At 35.6% G+C, this 22,155-nt stretch overlaps 1 protein-coding gene across 1 annotated transcript in view; it reads left to right on the top strand.

The window, feature by feature from the left end:
• Positions 1-22,155, top strand: part of LIPI (lipase, member I) — a gene marked incomplete at its 5' end in the record, with an annotated part of 103,667 nt that overhangs the window by 35,892 nt on the left and 45,620 nt on the right. Inside the window, 3 exon segments of the mRNA XM_012001959.1 lie at positions 492-520; positions 6,004-6,115; positions 13,956-14,132. Coding sequence (XP_011857349.1) covers positions 492-520; positions 6,004-6,115; positions 13,956-14,132 — 318 coding nt within the window.

Genomic DNA, 22,155 nt, shown 5'->3' with positions numbered 1-22,155 from the left:
TTCTGGTTCTCTCTCTCTCTCTCTCTCTCTCTCTATATATATATATATATATTTCTACACACACACATATATATATATTTCTACACACACATCTTTTCTTCTACTCTATTTGGGTTTATTTTGTTCTTTTTCTATTTTCTTGAGGCAGAAACAAACTATTGGCCTCAGATATTTCTCCATTTCTAATGTAATCATTTAGTCTATGAAATTTCCTCTTGTACTGTTTGAGCTGTGTCTTATGTGTTTTGATATATTGTATCTTTTTTATTTTGTTCTATGTATTTTTTAGAGAACTCTTCTTTGACCATGGGTTGTTTATAAGCATGCTGTTTAATTTTCACTGTTTAGAAATTTTCCTTTTGTCTTTCTGTTACTGATCTTTAGTTTAATTTTATTATGGCTAGAAATCAAACTCTGTATAAATTTTTTAACAATGTCCTGAGGTATTTTTAGTAGTAAAGGATTGATTTCTTTAGGCTCGTGCTTCATAGGTACTGGCAATACCCAGTTGCATTTTTGGGTATAAAATAATATTTTGTTGGCTGATCTCAGACATCATCAAGTCATTACAGCATCAACTTAAAGTAAAAAAATCTCCTCTAAACTCAACAGGTCCAAAGTTCTAAATCTTGTTGTCTAATTCATCTAAATCAGATTTGGCTAAAGCTGTGGATATAAGTACTTGGACATAATTTTTCTTCATCTGTGAACCTGTGAATCTCAGGAATCAAGTTACCTCCTCCTCAAATACAATGATGAGACAGGGCTACGATACCAGTTATAGGCATGCTTGTTCAAAGAGAAGAAAAGTAGAAGAAAAATAGAGTCAACACTCCATGCAATTTTTAAATTCAGCCAAGCAAGCTCCATTTGATTTAAAGACCTGGGAATAATTCCCTGTGGTTCTTGGCTCTGCTCCCTGGGTTCATGGCTTCACATGTTGATCTCTTAGAGTCCTTCTCTCTCTCTTTCAGCCCCTTCTTCTTTAAATGTATAAATGGTAGCATATGCTTGCATCTGAGTAGTTTTTTCATCTTGCTTCTTGTTTGTAGAAATTTTCCAGGCCTCAAAACTTTCCCTCATTTTATACTCTGTTGCTTGTAGTCCAAGTTGGCACTATTTATACCACTATAACCTTCACCAAAGTCTGGTAGATCTCTGTATATGTCACAGAGAGTCATTCTATTAAAAAAGAGACTCCTCATTATCGTTTCTAGATGATCCTGCCTCTATTATTGGCCTCTGCTGAGATGGCTAAAGGAATCTGTGAGTTATATGCCTAATATTTTCAAAGGCCCTTTTGTGTGACTAAATGCTCTGATTTTAAAAATCTTTCTGAGGGAAAAGGTTGTCCCAGCTATACCCTCAGCTTTTTCTCTAGAGCTTCATTTCCCAATAATAAATTTCTTAACTTGGGCGTCTTTAGTAAACTCGCTAGGCTGAGGATTTCCCAAATTAGCAAGTCAGGATTCTTTTTAATTTAACAGTTTCATCTCAATTTCTGTCTTTCCTCACACAATTCATGATGAGCACCAAGGAGAAATCTGGCCACACTTTCAACCCCTGACTTATAAATCCCCTTGGTTCAATTTCCGATTTCTTCATTTATAATTTCTGCTTCCCACATAAATTGCAGTATGTGATTCCACTAAGCTACCTGCCATGATATAGTGAGGATTCTTTTTCTACCAGTTTCCAATAATATATTTCTAATTTCCATCTGAGTCCTCAACAACAGCAAGATTAACATCCTTATTCATTCCATTAGACATCCATATTTCTCACCAACAGCCTTTTTGCAATGTGGATTTTCTCTGCCATGTTCCTTATTTCCTCCTGTGTCCTTACTAGTACATTTCTGCTAACAGTTTATTCAAGGAAATCTAGGTTTTCCTATTATGTTCCTAACAATTCTCCCAGCTTCTTCTCATTTCTAATTTAGAAGCCACTTGTCCACTTGTACATGTTTTTTATAGCTATATCACATCATTTGCATCAAAATGTATATTGATTTCCTATAATGACCCTAACAAATTACCACAAATTTGGTGGCTTAAAACAACACAAATGTATTATCTTAAAGTTCGGTAGTCCAGAAGTCTAATACAGATGGAACTGTGCTAAAGTCAAGGTGTTAGCAGGTGCATTCCTTTCTGGAGGCTCAGGGGAGAATATACTTTATTAACTTTTCCAGCTCTAGAAATCGTTCGCATTCCTTGGCTTGTGGCCTTTTCATTCACGTAAGTGGACTGAGTCTTCATGTTATATCATTTTGACCCTTCTTCGGCACCATATCTCTTTTTCTGATTCTCTTCTTTTGTCTTCCTCTTCCTCTTTTAAGGCCCCTTGTGATTACATTGGGTTCACCTGGGTAATTCAATATAATATCACTATTTTAAGAACAGCTGGTTAGCAACTCTAATTTTATTTGCAATCTTAATTATCCTTTGCTATATAAGATAACATACTTGTAGGTTCCAGGGATTAGGACAAGGATATATTTGGGGAGGCCTACAACAATTACAATATGCATACATTATTTATCACTGTTTAGCGATTCCAACATTTAACCATTTCAAGTAAAATGTGGAAACCTCACTTCCATGTAGGCCCGTTTACATTCCCCGCTTTTAATTATCATGATTTTGAATATCAGATTGTGTAATAGTTTTTGTTTCATTCCTTAACATTTACAAAATCAATGAGAAAAAAACCTATTGTATGTACCCATATTTATTCTTTTCCCATTGTTCATTCTTTCTTCATAATGATTCATGATTATTTCAGCAATTCCTATCTGTATGAAGAAATTACTTCTGAAAATCTCTAAGGATAATTCTGCTAGTAAGATTTGTTTTTTACTGTTTCTTTGTCTGAGAATGTCTCTGTTTCCCCTTCATTCTCAAAGGACAGTTTTGTTGGATGTAAGATTTGAGGTTGGCAGTTATTTTCTTTCAGCACTTGAAAAATGTAATATTTTCTTTTGACCTCTATGACTTTCAGATGTGAAATCCATATGATTCAAATTGGTGTTCTGTAGGTAATGCATCATTTTCTTCTGGCTGCTTTCAAGACTTTTATTTCTTTGTTTTTACTTTTGCAGTTTTATTATGATGTGTCTTGGTTAGAATTTCATGAGGTTTATTATATTTCAGGTTCACTTAGCTTTTTCAATCTGTGGTGTTTTTTTTTTTCACCAAATTTAGAAAGTTTTCAGCCATCACTCTCTTCTCTTTCTGACACTCTAATAGCACAAATATTACATCTTTTATTATAGTCCCACAGATCCCTGAGGCTTTGTTCATTTATTTTTCTCCATCTTTTTCTCTCTGTCATTAAGATTGATTGGCCCTCAAGTTCACCGATTTTTTCTTTTATTATCTCCACTCACTATTGAGTATATCCTGTGAGTTTTGTATCTGCAATTGTATTTTTTGTTTCTGTAATTTTAGAAGTCCAATGCACTATTCATTGCACGATGGAGCCACCTTTGCTTCTGTAATTTCATTTTTTCTTTTGCAACTTTTTTTTCTTTGCTGAGGTTTTAATTCTTTTCTCATTTTTTCAAGAGACATGTTAACTTTGAATCATTATTGTGATGGCTCCTTTAAAATAAATGTCAGATAATCTCAGCATTGAATTTATCTCAGGGTTAGCATCAGGTAATTTTCTTAACAATGTTATGATTTTCTTTGTTCTTGGTATTTTGGGCAATTTTTGATCATATCCTGGACATTGTATCTCTTGTGTCAAAATCTGAGTTCTATTTAAATCTTTTATTTTAGCAGGCAGTTCCCCTGTTAGGTGTTGGCTTTAGATAGTCTAAGGCTATGATTTTTAGTTGCGTAAAACTTTCGGGGCTATCATATTTTCTCAGTAACTAACTTATTTTTTTTGCTTTTTATGCATTTATACATGAATATAGATCTTGCTTCACAAACTTTTATCGGACTCTGTCACAGCTACAAGTTATCTCATAGAGCCTTTGAATCTTTTTTCTTCTTTTCTATCTTCAATATTATATCCTGTAGTATTTTACTTCCATTTCTCATTTAATAATACATATTAATTATAAATAGTATCATCAAATACTTCCTTATATTTACCAATTTTAGTTGTCTACGTTTTGTCTTATCCTCTCATTCAACTCCTTCCTTCCGGGTTTAACTATTTTCTTGCCGAGGTATATCCTAGTAGTAGCTTTTCAATAGTAGTCTCTCTCAGTCTTTTTCTTTTTCTTTTCTTTTTTCTTTTCTTTTTTTTTTTTTTCTGCCTTTCCTGAAAATGTCCTTATCCTTCCCTCACTGAGGAATGAAAAGATAGTTTAGGACAGAATTCTATATTGAAAGTTTATATGCTCAGCACATTGAAAATATGAATTCTCTTGTTTTCAGATACATTTTTTTCATTTATCTTCAATCTAATTTTTCCATGAAGATAATCTATCATTTCATCAGACTGAATGTATTCATTGATTTATTTTTTTATATTGTTATTTTCCAGTCTCAGTGGTTTGTTCGAGTCTGGATTAAAAATTAATTTAAAAAAACTATTTGTGCTATTTCAAAATAGAGATTCATGTCTATCTTTGATATAGAAAACTCTCAGAAATCAGCTCTTCTTCAAAGTTCCCCTTCAGAGCAAGTCAGATTTTCTTTTTTCAGAACCATATTACCACAATCCTGAAGCATTTTAATGTAAATTTGTGGGAGTCTTTTAACGTGTAACTAGTGTAAACTTAAATTTCATGTTTCCTGGAGTTTTATTTAATCTCAAGAAACAATTTATGTTTTCACCTAAGACTCACACTGAAAAAGTAGGAAGAATTTTCCTAGTTCCTCTTTCAATGGTGGGTCAGGGAATTTCAATTATAAGGTTCATGGCTCTGTGCAGGGAGCTCCATTTCAGCTTTGTCCTTTAACATCATGTCTCCTGTTCCTGCATGGAGGTTGACAGTTCAGCCTCCATCTTTGTGCCACAACAGGCTCTGAAGTCCCAGAGGGGTCCAGGGCTTCAGTTCTTCTGGCCTTGGTGCTAATTTCTCTTTGTTTCTGCTTTCTGACACTTCCCCTTCCTTCTTCTGAGTTGGTTGCATATTGAAACATGGATTGTACACGTAGCATTTTCATGTACTTATAGTGGGAGGGTGGCTTAATCTGTAACATCTCAATATTCTATGCTGTCAGAAATCATCTGAGCAAGCCTGAATGCCCATTTTTGTGGGCAAGGTGAATCAAAGTACCTTGCCTAAGGCTGTGAAGTAACTTCAAAGTGAGAAGTGCTTATTTATACCTCTTGTGTCAGAAATGGGGAAAATCCAATTATAAATCCATTGTGTTCTAGGAGGTGGGTGCACCAAACTTGGGATAACTCCCATAGTCAAAATTTCCTGTACAGGCCTGGCAACATATAGAATTGAGTTCAGCATCCTTGCCTGTGAAACACATACTCTACCAAAGTTTAGTAAAGGCAATTTGAATAAGAACTGCTATGAACTTACCTTATATATGTATATATTTCACAGTCATTCTTGAACAGCCAGTGGAATTAGGAATTACGTTTGGCAAGCAATAGCTGGTACTATTAATCAGATAATTAAGAAATCTTATCATATTTACCTTAGATCTGCTATTGAAAAGTAAAAGTTGCTTAATTGGCCTAATTTCTGGAAAGTTTTGGTTTTCAGACCAGCTAGTATTTAGGAGCTATTTGTTCAATACTTCACCATAACCATCACTGGCTAGCAGGCTTTTTCATCTCTCATGTTTAAGAGTAATCAAAAATTGACAAACAAAAGGTAAAATATATTACCCATTTACCAAATGAGTCCACTCAATAATATTATTTGCATATGTAATATGAGCCTAGATTATATATCTATCTATACATACACACACATATTTATACACACACACAGACACACATATATATATATTTGAATATGTACCAAAACCAAAAAATTAAAAAATAATGTGAGTTGCATTCTACATTTTTATTTTGTAGCCTATTATTTCATTCTCAGTATAACTGTTCCGGATAAAACTGTGATGGATGGCTTTTTTTCATTTAAATTATTAAACCAGCTTGGAATGATTGAAGAGGCAAGGTTTTATAAGTAAGTAAAATTTACTATTTTCCTCTCTCATGTATTCAATGTTTGCTTTCTTCAGTATCCCATCCAACAGATAATTTAAAGAGTATAGTTTATTTTTAATCCAGAGAGTCTTAAAATGCTAAATATTAAAAGGATCTCATGTGTTATATTCTAATTCCTTTATTTTACAGAGAAAGATAACATATGTTAAAGACGCTCCCTTACTCTAAACAACTAGTGACTTTAAAAGTTATAGGAGTATCAGGAGATGGAGACCATGCTGGCTAACATGGCGAAACCCCATCTCTACTAAAAATTCAAAAACATTAGCTGGGCATGGTGGCACACACCTGTAGTTCCAGCTACTCAGGAGGCTGAGGCAAGATAATTGCTTGAACCCAGGAGGTGGAGGTTGCAGTGAGCCAAGATCATGCCACTGCACTCCAGACTAGGTGACAGAGCAAGAATCCGTCTCCAAAAATAAATGAATGAATAAATAAATAAATAAATAAATAATAAAATAAGTTAAAGAGTAAAAGACGACTTTGTTTCTTTCTCTCTCTTTTAACTCTCATTGCAGTGTTTTTCCTAACCGTATTGCCTTCTAATTCTCTCCAGTTTTCAGGCAATATCATGTTCACAGTGATGTGAATAAATGTTTAGTGACTTCTGTAAATAGAGTGACACAATTTTAGTGTTTCAGGGAACTATTCCCACCTACAAGGCTCCCAAATAATAGGGGAGGGTTTTGTTTTTTTCTCAATCTTTTCTTTAACTTTTTATGTATGTACATATGTATGTGCAAGTGTGTATGCATATTTTTAAGGTTATATAATTATATAAAAGAATGTTCTTGGCTTCAGCTGGTTGAATATATATTTCTGTGGTTAATAAATTCTTAAACTAGAAAATTATTTTTTTCTTAAATAAAAGAATGATATAAACTGGCACACTACTATATAGTTGTGGTTTCCAACCTGCTGTGCTAGACTTCTAACTAGCCATTAAACAATGAAATGATTTTCAAAAGGCTCACAGGCACCATATCTAGTGATTAAAAGAAATATCAAAGTGTATTTTCTTGTGGATAGAGCAATTTGGCTGAAGTTTTGACTGGTTATTGAACACATTAGGATTTCAGGAAGCATGGTTGGTATTTCCAACATTTACTGCTGTCACAGTATAGGTAGTTACAGTGCATGAATTAGCTAAATAACTAAATTATTGTGTGATGGACTTTGGACCTTGAGAATACAGTGACATCCAAACTCTGTGAGCCAGGAGAAAGTCCCTGACTACTTATTTATTTGCACATTCACCAACAATGGCAGTGAAAATATTTAATGTTACAGTATTATTAGCACAGGTAAAATCTGAAACGATATTAAAATATAAAAAGTAGCCATAGCTCGTAACAGTAGGTAAACCTTTCAAACGTTGGAATCCACAAAAAAACTAATGATAAGTTCACCATAACGAAAATATAAAATACCTGTGTACTGAAGTAACATAAAGACCATTCCATCATGGGATGCCATGATTATCCTTAGCAATAATATCCTGGGTTACAAGTCCTGCAAAATTTTTAAAATTTTGGATAAACATATGTTTAATATTAGATTGTGTAAATGTAATTTTCTTAAAGTTAATAAAGACATTGCAGATGATTTAACAGTTGTATAGAACTGGTAGTGAAAGAGTAACAATTATCCGTTTTCCTTTCCCTTTTTAAACTAACCTTCAGTCACCCAAAGAAGATAAAATAAATTAAACAAAAATTCCAATCCAAATTCTTGACTTTCATCAAGACCCATCTTTTATTGAGAGAAACTTTTTGGCCCTTTTCACCTAATTTTGAACACTGAATGTTTTAAAATAATAACTGACATTATTCCATAATTGTTCATTACTCTAAATTGCTTACAATTGTATTTAAGTATGTATATACATATACATTCACACAATATCTATTGTTTGTTCTTATCAAAAACTTGATTTTTGGCTATTAAATTGATTCAATTACTTATTCAAGTTATTCAGCATCAAACTTATTCAGGTGTTTCTCAAAATAATGAGAATCCAAACTGATACAGACAGCATTTTGTTCCCAAGAAAGTCACAGAATACTGGAGACTCATGCATAATTGCAGCATTTAGTAAAATGTTTTATAAAAGAAGATCACTTGATGTACTGTTGGAGCACAGAGAAGAATCAAGGAAGTATTTGAAAGCAAGCCAATACAGTCAGGGAACAGAAAGGATGTAACAAAAACCTAGAGATATCAGAGTACCTGATATAGTTTGGCTGTTTGTCCCCTCGCAAATCTCACCTTGAATTGTAGTAATCCCCATGTGTCAAGGATTGGACCAGGTTGAGATAATTGAATCATGGGAGTGGTTTCTCCCATACTATTCTCGTTGGTCCTGTAGGTTGCAGAAGACAAGAATTAGGGTTTGAGAACCTCCACCTAGATTTCAGAGGATGTGTGGAAATGCCTGGAGTTCCAAGCAGAAATCTGGTGCAGGGGCAGAGCCCTCATGGAGAACCTCTGCTAGGGCAGTGTGGAAGGGAAATGTGGGATTGGAGCCCTATACAGAGTTCCCACTGGGGCACTGCCTCATGGAGCTGTGAAAAAAGGGCTGCATTCCTCCAGACTCCAGATTGGTAGATCCACTGACAGCTTGCACTGTGCACCTGGAAAACCTGCAGACACCCAACGCTAGTCATGAAAGCAGCTGGAAGAGGGGCTGTACCCTGCAAAGCCATGGGGTGGAGCTGCCCAAGGCCATGCGAGCTCACCTGTTGCATCAGTGTGTCCTGGATGTGAGACGTGAGTTAAAGGGGATCATTTTGGAACTTTAAGGTTTAATGACTGTCCTATTGGATTTCAGACTTGGATGGGGCCTGTAGCCCCTTTGTTTTGGCCAATTGCTTTCATTTGGAATGGGTGTATTTACCCAATGCTTGTACCCCCATTGTATCTAGGAAATAACTAACTTGCTTTTGATTTTACAGGCTCATAGGTGGAAGGGACTAACCTTGTCTCAAATGAGACTTTGGACTTGGACTTTTGGGTTAATATTGGAATGAGTTAAGACTTTGGGGGACTGTCAGAAGGGCATAATTGTGTTTTGAAATGTGAGAAAATGAGATTTGGGAAGACCATGGTGGAATGATATGGTATAGCTCTGTGTTCCTACCCAAATCTCACCTTGAATTGTAATAATCCCCATGTGTCAAGGGCGGGACCAGGTGGAATCCTGATTGAATCACAGGGGTGGTTTCCCCCATATTATTCTCTTGATAGTGAGTAAGTTCTCAAGAGATCTGATGGTTTTATATGGGGCTTCTCTATTTGCTCGATTCTCATTCTTCTCTCTCTTGCCACCATACAAAGTAGGTCATGTTGCTTTCCCTTCCGCCATGTTTGTAAGTTTCCTGAGGCCTCTCCAGCAATGCAGAACTGTTGAGTCAGTTAAACCTCTTTTCTTCATAAATTATCAAATCTTTGGTATTTCTCCATAGCCACATGAGAACAGCCTAGTACAGTATCTAAATTCAAAAATTGCACATGAACACAGGCCTAGAACAGATGTTTCAAATTTGTTCAGAAGGCAAAGAAACTGTTGGTCTTGGGTTAATTTACAAACATTATATTCTATGTGGAACAGCATGAAATAGTGATTAATTTTATTCAGATACTTGGATTAGTGCATTGTCATGAAGGAATGTAAAATATGGGAACATATACACATGTGTTATAATCTGTCCACCTATTCTTGGCTAATGGGTTTACTGTTTTTCTGTTAATATTTATTTGCTAATACAGTCATTCATCATTTAACAATGGGAATATCTCTGAGGAATGCATGGTTAGGCAAGTTTGTCATTGCTTGGACATTATAGAGTGTATTTACACAAACTTAGATGGTATAGCCTGCTACACATGTAGGCTATATGGAGTGTAGTATAGGTTTATAACCTAGAAGCAATAAGTTACAAACCTGTACAGCATGCTACAGTATTGAATACTGGAAGCAATTATAACACAATGGTACATATTTGTCTATAGGAATTATAACACAATGGTACATATTTGTCTAAGCATAGGAAAAGGTACAGTGAAAATATAGTGTCATAATCTTATGGGACCGCTATCATATATTAAGTCTTTTGTTTACAAAAACATCATTATGCAGCACATGAGTATACATTTAATTATGTTTTGGGATTTAAATTGTCTTTAAGATGCCACAGGAGTCAAAGAAGTTTAAATGATCTTTTATTTTCCTTGGTAAAATGGAAACAGGAATATTTACTCACTGTAGAAAATGTATAATATTATATAAAATAGGAATCACCTATAATTATACCATCCAGGAATACCTACACTTTGCATTTGGTTTATAATCATTTTTCCCCTTCCTCCTTCTTGTACATGCCCCTATGTGTAGACACATTATTTTTTTATTTAGCAAAATTAGGATCTGATTGAAATGTGTTCTGCATCCTGATTTTTATACTGAATGTTATTTTTTCTGTGATACTAATGATTCATTGGGCCAGGCATATTAATATGCCAATATAGGATGCTAAATGGGAAATATTAATATTGGATATTCTCAGGCTCAGACATATGAGTAATGCAGAGATTAGAGGGAACAAGACATGAGATAGGAGGCTACAGAAGTAGTTACTTTGATAATTCATATGAAAGATAATGTGAGCCTGGATCCAAGTCAGTGGGAATAAAAAAACAGGCTAAGGGGGATTCTAGAGGTTTTGGGGCTGTAGAACAGACGTGTTGTGTGTTTGCATGGTTAATTGAATAAGTGAACATTAAGGAAAGAAACCAATCTAGAGTGACTTCAAGTTTTGAGCTTTGTGACTATTTAAAAAGTATAATGCTATTCTGTACTGAGCTAAAAGGTACATGGAGAGAATCCAATTTAATCCATTCATTACAAATTATTGAGTTCTTCTATAGACCAGGATCTGTGCTAGGAATAGGGGATACAATTCTGGACAAATTAGATGTCTGCTGTTATATAAATTAGATGTCTGTAGCAGATAGATTTTTAAATAATAATAAAAATAAAACAATGATGCCCATCATTCTACTATTCAAAGAATTTTTAATGAGCATCTACACTGAGCCAGGCACTGTGTGAATTGCTGGGGATACTGTGGTGAGAAAATCAGTCATAGTCTTACCTTCATTAAGCCCGTAGCATAATGAGACATATAAGGATAGTCAAATAATTATAAAATTATATAAGTAAAATCTGTTCATGAAAAAAGTCTTGACATAAATCATAGTGTATATAGAAAATTTAAATAGGGGATGTAAATTAGTGGGGTGACTAAAAGTTTCTCTATTGATGCTTATATTGGTCGAGTCCTAAATGGTGAACAGGAGTCATTGCCCTTCTGCATTCCAGGCAGAAGGACCAATAAATACAGAAAATCTGAAGCGTAGAGAAGCATGACCAACTTCAGGAGCTGAAGGCCATTTAGTATGTTTTTAGTATGTTTAAGAATAGAGGTTGGGGCCAGGCGTGGTGGCTCACGCTTGTAACCTCAGCACTGTGGTAGTCCAAAGTGGGTAGATCACAAGGTCAGGAGTTTGAGGCCATCCTGGCCAATATGGTGAAACCCTGTCTCTACTAAAAATACAAAAATTAGCTGGGTGTGGTGGGACGCACCTGTAGTCCCAGCTGCTCAGGCGCTGAGGCAGGAGAATCGCTTGAACCTGGGAGTTGCAGTGAGCCGAGTTTGCGCCACTGCACTCCAGCCTGGGTGACAGAGCGAGACTCCATCTCAAAAAAAAAAAAAAAAAAAAAAAAAAAAAAAGAATAGAATAGAGACTGGGAAAGCAAGAGAGAAAGGAGAAATCTAAAGAACACTTAGATATATCATAGAAATTAGAACTCATAGGCCATGTTCCAGAATTTATATTTTGTTCACTGGGCACATGAAAACCACTGAAGTATTTTAGTTGTGGTGGTCAGGTTGAGGCCACAGTTGGATTTTTCTTTTGGAAAAACAATTTAACCACAGTGGATTGGAGAGATACAAAGCAAGATGCTGTTGCAGGAATATAGACATGACACAATGGTGTGCTGGGCTTGAAGGTTTATCGTTGAAATGGAAAAATGAGGGATTCAAATCAGTTTTGATATTTCAGAGGTAAAGTCAATAGAAATTTCTGATAGATTGAATGTGGAGGTTGAAAGAAGGGTGCTATCAAGGGTGAATCCTATTTATTTGACTTGGGTAATAGGTGGTGGTGCCATTTAATACTCTGAGACAATGTAAGTTTTAGTTTTAGGGTTTTTTGTTTGTTTGTTTTTGTTTTTGTTTTTTTGTTGGAGAAAGTGTTGGAGAAGATAAGTCATTTAGATTTGAACCTAGTGAACTTCAGGCATCCTTATGATATCCAAATGGACATGGTGAATGACAGTGGATACATGTAACTTCTTAGCATACAGGCCTTAGCTGAATGTAGAGATTTTGTAGTCATGAGCAAACGGTTGGTAATTGAAACCACTGGTGTGGGTGTGAGTTTGTATGGGAAGATAACACATTCCTGTCTGGATATGCTGAATTTGAATTATCTCTGAAAAATTTAAGTACGTTCATGGAAAGACATTAGTGATACATCTAATGACATTGTAGTCTGTGAAATAGAAAGTGGTAACCCTGCCAGGAGGTAGCAGAGATGGACTTTGAGCAGAATGATCATGTCCTCTTTTTGGTGTCTAGCTACTGCAAGGAATCAAAAAGAGAGCAGAAAAAAATATGAGATGGCAGGGAGTGCTGGGTGCCCCACTGGTTGCTCTTCAGCTGTTCTCTGTGTGATTGTCACCTTTGATTAACCAAGTTGTTCTTGACTCAAAAGAGAAACTTCCTTAAACTGATTTTTAAAAGAACTTTTGTTTCCTTCACTTCTGTCCTCTTCTTTAGTCCCTTCCCTTTCTCCTCCTTCTTCTCCTCCACCTCCACCTTCTTTTCTTCCTATTCCTTCATCTCCTCCTCCTACACCTCTCCTTCCTCCTTCTCCTTCTTTTTCTCCCCTTTGCCATCAGTTTTGTCTAGTGAGAAAAAGTGCAATAGAGTAGCTGGAGTTCCTCTTGGGGTCACGAAAGCCCATATTGAGATAAATGAGTCCAGGGACCCACATTTCTGGCACATAGGGAGGAGAAATTGAGCAGAGCAGTGAGGAGCATTATTAGCTGTGTGGCTTTGGGAAAGACTTTTATATGCTCTGATGTTGTTTTCTTATCTGTAAAATGGTAATACTCATAGTACCTAATAAAAGAGTCTTTCAGGTAGTTAAATGAGGTTAAGTTTGTAAAGCTTAATTATATTGTAAATGCACAGAAAATTGTACTTATTAAACACTGTATTTCTGTTTTGAATCTCAGGCCTTTATAAGTTATTGTTCTAGATTAAAAATATTTGATAAAATATTTTTAAGTTATCTTTTAATCATCTAGTCTATTTAAGGAACTACGATAGTTGTTAAAGGGTCTAAAAAACACATATAGGATGACTTCTCTAATTCTAGTCAAATGTACAATCTAGACATCTACTCAGAAAGACATGTCACTTTTTCCCAAAAGAAGCGTTTTCAAAATAGTTCTATGAGGGAATGCATTTATTATTATTTTGCATTTATTATTTTGTTCTGTTATAAATTAGTTTTAATTATTTTAATAAATATCCAATAATATTTTGTTTGGCCTTCTCCCCATAGTATTGTTCTCTGTGGCCTCCCTTATTAGGATTATATTGATTTTAGAATTGGATTATGTTTCAAATTATTAATATGCTAAGTGTATCAAATTTTCTCTCTAGAAAGAACAAACCACTTTGTAAACTTCAAGAAATCAAGATTCTTGCTCAATTTTACAATGACTTTGCAAATATTTCAAGCATTGGTTTGACGTATTTCCAGAGCTCAAATATGGAGTGTTCCACATGCACATACAAGATCCAGAGTCTCATGTTAAAATCACTTACATATCCAGAAAGGTAAGAAAATTAAATTTTGATTTCAACGTGTTATCTTTTAAACTTGAAAATATTGCTTTGTTAAGTAATGGTTTAAGAATTCATGTATTCAAATATCTGTTTATTGTGTATTTCAGACTATATTTTACATAAATATTAGAATCTCAAAAAGGTTTAAAGGTTTTTTTTGGCTTTAATAAAATTTATTTGGGAATCTCATTGTCTAATTAAAGAAGAAACACATACAATCATTTCATAGACACAATAAAGATAAAAAACAAGTAACACCTATGCCTGCCTCAGAAGTTTACCAGTAATTTCTTTCATATACATACATATTAACAGAGTGGTGAGAGTCCTTTTCCACAATTTTTTAGATGAGGGTCAATGTCTAAAACTCTCTGAGAAAACATATGGTGACAGAAGATAGACTTTATCGTGACTTCCAGCAATATCTTCTTTCTCTCAACTTCATTGCTGTTTACTTAGGAAGACAGAAAAGCCCACTTTAATCTGCTGTATCTAAGATCCTATGGATCACTTGAGATTCAACCCCAAGAATACACTGACAGGAGTGAGGTTCTCAGATGTTTACTATAACAGCGCGAGGAGAAGCTGACACTTTACATTGCCGTTTTATAGTCACATGTCTTGGTTTGTCAGTATATCACAAATATCTCCATTCCTATTAAAATGTAACACAATCCTGACTGGGCACCATTTTCTTGAAGGCGATATGCTCTAGAAGTGTTTTTCTTATCACATTTAATATGCTCTTCTCAGTTCTACATCCTTACAGAGGTTTTCCCACTATCCTTGTTCCACATGGTATAGATGTACATGTTTGCTGTAGAAAAATCTATATTTCCATTGACAACACCCTGTGAAATCATTAAAAACTATTAAAAATCTCTTTTATAAGTTGGTCATCTGTCAATCTGCATGTATGAGTTGTCCAAACAGTAAGCATCAGCTGAGAGCCTACAGAAATGGGTGTGTAGATTGTTGGGAATCTCTCTTTTTTAGTTGACTGTGGTGCTTCCTCTTTATTTCTCTTTATGTTCCTGTATTTATATATATTTATTTCCCAGTTATCTTCTTGTCAATGTTGAACATAGTACACAAGAACCTGTGGAGAGTAAAAATAAAAATAATAAATGATAATAATATACATTTAGATGAGGCCTGTATCAATAGAAGAGAGTTGGGAAGTCATTTTATAACTTTTGGTGTGATATTATTTAGTTACTGAAAAGTCAGTAAATCAGATGTCACTAAAATGGCAAAAATCTAGGAGTAATTGTATTGTTCCATGCCTTTGATTGAGATACTTACAAAAACACCAAAATATCTGAACATTTTCGACAGGAACATTAGCAACATCATTCCCTATGAAAGTACATAGTGGGGAGGGATCATGCCTTGAAGGACCAGAGCTGTAAGATTTTCAATCTTCAACTAATCTCAGTATTTGTTATTATTATTATTATTATTGCTTCTCATCACTCTCTCTTTTCCAAAACATCTCATACTTTTAATGGTAAAGGGCTACTGTATTTTGGGACTCCATTATCTGGTCATTAGAACAGCATATACGGTTGTGGAGTAGGCATATTTTGCTGGATTTTTCTAGAGTTTCTATAAAACACTCTTACAGAGCAATTTTTACTCTATGATTCTGATAAAAATTCAAGTAGCATGCTGATTAAAATTCACATCTTAGGGAACTTGATGTCAAGAAGGTACTTCTTAGGACAGATAATGCAAATAATTGAGTTGATAGATATTAAAATATATATCAAATATAAGTGTAAGTTAATATACTAATTATAGTATAAATATAAAATTTAAATTATAAGTATGTAAATTGGCCAAGCATGGTGGCTCATACCTGTAATCCCAGCATTTTCGGAGGCCAAGTTGGGAGGATCACTTGAAGCCAGGAGTTTGAGACCAACCTGGGCAACAATGCAAAATCCCATCTCTACAAAAAATTTTAAAAATTAGCTATGCATGATGGTGTGTGTTTCTGTAGTCCCAGCTGCTAAGGAAGCTGAGGTGGGAAAATCACTTGAGCCTGGAGGTCGAGGCTGCAGTGAGCCATAATTGTGCCACTGCACTCTAGCCTGAGCAACAGAGCAGGACATGGTCTCACAAAAAAAAGAAAAAAAAAAACAACCATATATATATATATATATATAAAATCTATTATCTATAATCTATAACTATACTTATATAATGCACAATTATTATAATCTATAATTAAACCATTGACCTAATATGCTGATATTTTTGCTTATTTCCTTTAGGTTAGTTTATGTATTCATTTATTTATTCAATGTTGTTTCAATTTGTTCTATTTTTTAATTATAATTTAAGTTCTGGGATACACATGCAGAACGTGCAGGTTTGTTACATAGGTATACACATACGATGGTGGTTTGCTGCACCCATCAACCTGTCATCTACCTTAGGTATTTCTCCTAATGCTATCCCTTCCCTAGCCCCCCAAGCCCTGACTATTATTTTGAAGATACAAAGCCTCCACTACACATAAGAATGGAAATTATATTTGTAGTCTACTAAGGCTAGGCTGTAAAGGGGCCAGGAGTTTTGCATCATTGTAACAGGGGTTGTTGTTCCCTAGTTGCCTTATTAAAACCTTCTAAATGTAAAGTTGGAGTATAAATAGAGATGTCTAGAAGTTACAGTGCATGCTTTCTTCCTGGGATTTAAATGTAAAGAATTTATATTATCCAGGGATAAAGTTTTCTCTCTATGGTATCATAAATACAAGAGAATTTCCTTCTCAGTCCAGAGGCGGCACACATTGTAAATCTTGGCCAGACATCAGAAATTTAGCTAAAATATTTGCATATAAAACAACCTGTAAGCTCAAGATGAGAAAGAGAAATTTAGTTCCATTCATGTGGACAGTAAAAAGAACCAAGGATAATCCACCCTCTGTGTACATGGGCAAATGCCAGGTCAGCTGCCACTTTCATCATTTAAGCAGAAGTGAACAGGAAAAACACAACAAAACAACAACAAAATGAGGCCTAATGCAGCATAGAAATGCAAGAAGAAAAAGCATAACAATCAAGATTTAGAAATAAAGTTGACTTTTTAAAAGATTTATAACAGGAAACAGAAGAAAGTTCCATAAAGCATTGCTCAGTGTTCTCAATGGTATTTAAGAAAACAAAAATCCATATAAGAACTGGTGAAGAGTGAGATGATGGGACAACTGATTGCAGTTAAAAGAAGGTTGACTGAGTTAAAAAAAAAAAAAAAAAAAACTAAAGTTATTTGGTATCAACATCAAAGTAGTAAATAATAGATTTGACCAATAATGTAGAAAATATATTTATTGATAACTTATGGAATAAGGAGATACAAAAGTAGAGAAAATAGGGTCTTAGGGTGAAATAACTGAAATGCAATATTGTGGATACCTAATGTTGCTGAAGAGGAGACACAACAGAAGAACTAACTGCAGACGTAATGAAAAAAATTCCCCTTCAACTGAGGAAAAGAAGACACAGATCTCAAATGGAAAGGATGAACTGAAAACCGGGAACTAAAAGAACTAAAAAAGCAAACATTTAGGCCCATTCTTATAAATTTTATTTTAAAACTTTGATGATGAAGAGAACTCTGCAAATATTCAAAAAATTATCAAGGGAGTAGAAGATTCAATGTTGTAGCAATAGCAACTCTTGTTAAATGCACCTAGAAGATTCACATGACTCCAGTCAAAATCTAAGGCAGATATTGCATGGTTCTTCCTAACCAATTTGGAATTACAAATAATAAGATGAGCCAAATGGTCTGAATAATGAATGCAATGTTTACAGCTTTATGAAACAGTAATATTCCAAAACAACAATAAAGATATTTGATACTTGAGGAAGAATATAATGGAATAAATGGAAAATTCCAAAATAGAATTTTGTAGATAAGAATAACATTACAGAAAATGATGCTGGAATAAATGGCAAGTGAAAAAGACTTCGATATGCATTATATCAAGATTAATTTTAGATATGGTAAAGTAATAAATGTATACTGGTAAACAAAAAAAATGGAAGAAAATCTAGGCAAATGTTTATATTTGCACAATAATGAAAGCCAAGACAGAAAACTGAAAGGAAAATATTACGGTTGCCTATAAATATACAAAATTAAAACTGTGTGTCACAAACAGAATTAACAAAATTAAACTGAAAAAACTTTTGTAATGTATATGACATAGATGGATTTAAATTATTTATATATAAATAACTTTTACAAAAATATTTTTAAAATACATTCTAGTTGAAACAAGGAAAGAAATCCTTCCAGTTGTTTAAGCCAAGAAACCTGGGTTCATCACAGACTAGTCTTTTTCTTCTCACTCATCATCCAATCATGAAATCTCTTTGTTCCTACCTTCTGAAAATATCCAGAATTCTTCACCACCTGTATTACTACACACTCACTAAGTTTTATCGTCTCTCCTTGAATTATTAAAATAGCCTCTTAAGTGTTCTCTTGCTTTTAGCTTTGTGTCCTATAATTTGTTGTCAGTACAGTGTCCAGAGTGACCCTTTTAAAAGTGGGTTATGTCACACTTCTGCTCAACAATCTCAAAAGTCTTGCCTTCACACTTCAAATAAAAGCCAAAGTCTTCACAATAGCTTACAAACTCCACATGACCTAGCTAGTATCTCCACTGCCTGATACCTCCCAATCTCAATGCCTTGACTACTGTACTTGTATACTTAGCTATATCCAGACAGCCTTCTTTGCTGTTCCTTGAACACACCGGATAGTATCCTCCTTAGAACCTTTGCACTGGATGTTCCCTCTGCCTAGAAATTTCTTCCCCTTGAAGCGCCGATGGCCAACTTTCTCACCTCCAAGCTTTTGCTCAAATGCCATTTTCTCAATGAAGCCTACTTTTATCATCCTGTTTACAGTTGTGAGCAGCAGCTCTACCACTCTCAATCGTCTTACCTGGAATTTTTTGTTGTTCTATAGCAGGACGAGCTGCAGACAAAACTCCTCAGACACCAAGTTAAAGAAAGAAGGGGTTTATTCGGCCGGGGGCATCAGCAAGACTCCTGTCTCAAGAGCCGAGCTCCCCAAGTGAGCAATTCCTGTCCCTTTTAAGGGCTCACAACTATAAGGGGGTGTGCATGAGAGGGTCATGATCAGTTGAGCAAGCAGGGGGTACGTGACTTGGGGCTGCATGCACCGGTAATTAGATCAGAACAAAACAGGATAGGGATTTTCACAACGCATTTCTATACAATGTCTGTAATCTATAGATAACATAACTGATTAGGTCAGGGGTCGATCTTTAACTACCAGGCCCAGAGTGTGGCACCAGGCTGTCTGCTTGTGGATTTCATTTCTGCCTTTTAGTTTTCACTTTTTCTTTCTTTGGAGGCAGAAATTGGGCATAAGACAATATGAAGGATGGACTCCTCCCTTATTCCCCCGCTTTGAGACGCTCACTCAATAGTGGAAGTTCTCACTTTCATTTTTACTACCCATGTCTTCTAGCAAGACAGATCGATAGTGATTCACATAGTACACTTGTGCTGAAGCATTTTGGTGAACTAAGGTAGCGATGAGGCTTTTTATCATTTGAAGAAGTACAGGTAGCAAACAAGGGAGTAAGCAGGTTCCTATTACTATTATAACTCTTATTTAAGAGTTTTAAATCCTCCTAGCGCTGGGAACCATTTTCCAAGCATGGCCCCAGGATGAAATCCATGCCACACTTGCACAGTCACATGTGCCAGTTTTGTCATATCTCTAACTATGTCTTCAACTACTTGCCCTTGATTATCTATGTGTAGGCAGCAATTAGTAAGGTTAAATTTCTTACAGACGTCTCCTTCAGCTGCTACCAAGTAGTTGAGAGCTAATCTATTTTGATAGATAGCATTTTTTATCTGAGTTTCTTGCCAGACCAGAATAGACAAAACTCTGCTGGCTTTATTAGTGATTATTTTTAAGGCAGCTTGTAACCGTATGATTCGGTTGATCATGTAAATGGGGGTCTGGTATCCCCATGAGCCGTCTTGTGCCTAAGTAGCAGGCCTATAATATTGTATGATTCTCTCAGGGTGCCGTTTATTATTTTATCAATTGCCTATAGCTATGCTTCTCTTTTCGCGGGAAGCACGGACGGGGAAGCTCAGGAATTTGCCTGTTTTTATGGGCAGTAGGAAGAAAGATGGTTTAATAGTGCCAATAACACAACTACCTGCCCACTGGTCAGGTAATTTGGCATAAGTTCTATGTCCACATATCCAGTATAATCCAGTGGGGACTGTCCAATACCAGTGGGACTCCGAGTGGGTCCACACAGTTTGCAACTTTGGGAATTTACTAAATGGATTTCTTTCTGTGTGATTTGAACTCCAGCAAGTGACTGTTTTTTTGGTACCATTATACAACTTCTGTCTCAGACAACTAAGTCATCCTACTGGGTGAGTGAATTATTTTCCTTCTCTAGCTATGCAATATTGTCCAATAATTGAGGCTTTTAGGACCCAGAAATTATCAGGGTCATTCTTTTGAGCCAGGAATTCATCAGGAACTGGGTCTGTAGGTACTAATTCTCTGGCTTCCCATGGCCATTGATCTCCTACTACAGTTCCTCCACATACATAACATGAAGCGACATTGAGAGACTGGGCTACATGCTCGGCTAATTGCAAAAACAAATTTCTTGTTTTTCCTGGAATTTCTGGTACTGGCACATTTAGTTCATCATAGAAAGTTTGAAACACTGGCTCAGGAGAGCTTTTGTAAACTTCTCCTCTAACCAAAATATTTACTCGAGGATCCAGTCTGGCCCCATCGATTCCTAAGGTCACACGCTCCTCTTTTTTCCAGCAAGGATCAAGGGAATTGATTATTACTAGCTCTAATGGGTTACATTGTCCTTTAGTACAGGAAGGGCCATTTTTTCCTTTCTGAAGGTGGACTGGATCCTTTTCACTTTTTTTTAATCCAAGTGGCCTAAATGACACAAGACTAGTATTTACATTTATTTCCACATGGTCTTAATTTATGACAGATGTATTTATTTTCTGCCATATAGTCTCTTTTCTAATTAAGAGAACCACATCTTACTTATTACTATTAATGACAGCACAGGCATCAAATTTTAAGGTAACTTGTTTGGGCACCTCTTTGTCTTCTGTTTTGGCTAACACTTTAGCTCATATCATTTATGAGCTCCCACCTGTCCTCAGTCCTTAATCTTATTTTAAAAACTGTGGTCATGGGAGGCTCAGATGGGTCATAACACACATCAGGTTGGTCATTTCATGGGCTACATACCTTGCGTAGAATAACGTTATACAAGCAAGTTATTTTTACAGTTCCAGTACACTTATAACAACCATAAAATAATAGGACTGTAGCAACCTTTTGTCCTACCTCAGTAACTTGATGTATACACTGAGAACAGTCCTCAGTCTGAGGAAGGTCAGTCGAAGTCCTTACTGCAAAACTCCAAATTTTAAGGAAAATGAGTCCCGCGATGAGTCTCCTCATGCTTGGGCCGTGAGTGGACCAGTCAGCTTCCGGATGTGACTGGAGCAGGGCTTGTTGTCTTCTTCCGAGTCACTTTGCAGGGATTGGCGAAGCTGCTCCCATCCATGTACCACTCACAGTCTACTGATGTTTAAGGGTGGTCTTGGAGGTTGGGCCTGCTAGAATAAGCTGAGTCCAAAACCTCTACATAGTTATGTTCAACTGGGCTCTCTGATACTGGGAGCAAAGTGGTGGGGTTTAGGGTGTGGCAAACTTCAATGGTTATGTGGGGATTTTCACATAGCAAGCTTTGGTACCTGGTTAATCTAGCACTTGTTAACCAATGATGTCCTTTGGTAGTCATTAAAGTTACCACAGCATGGGGGGCCTTTATATTCAGGTTTTGCCTAAGGGTTAGTTTATCTGCTTCTTGTGCTAACAGGGCCATTGCTGCTAGGGTCCTTAGACCTGGGGGCCAGCCTTTGGAAACCCTGTCTAGTTGTTT

Source organism: Mandrillus leucophaeus, unplaced genomic scaffold (assembly GCF_000951045.1).
Source record: "Mandrillus leucophaeus isolate KB7577 unplaced genomic scaffold, Mleu.le_1.0 Scaffold671, whole genome shotgun sequence".
Taxonomy (NCBI): Eukaryota; Metazoa; Chordata; class Mammalia; order Primates; family Cercopithecidae; genus Mandrillus; species Mandrillus leucophaeus.
Note: the sequence above shows the minus strand (reverse complement) of the source record. Positions and strands in the feature narration are given on the sequence as shown.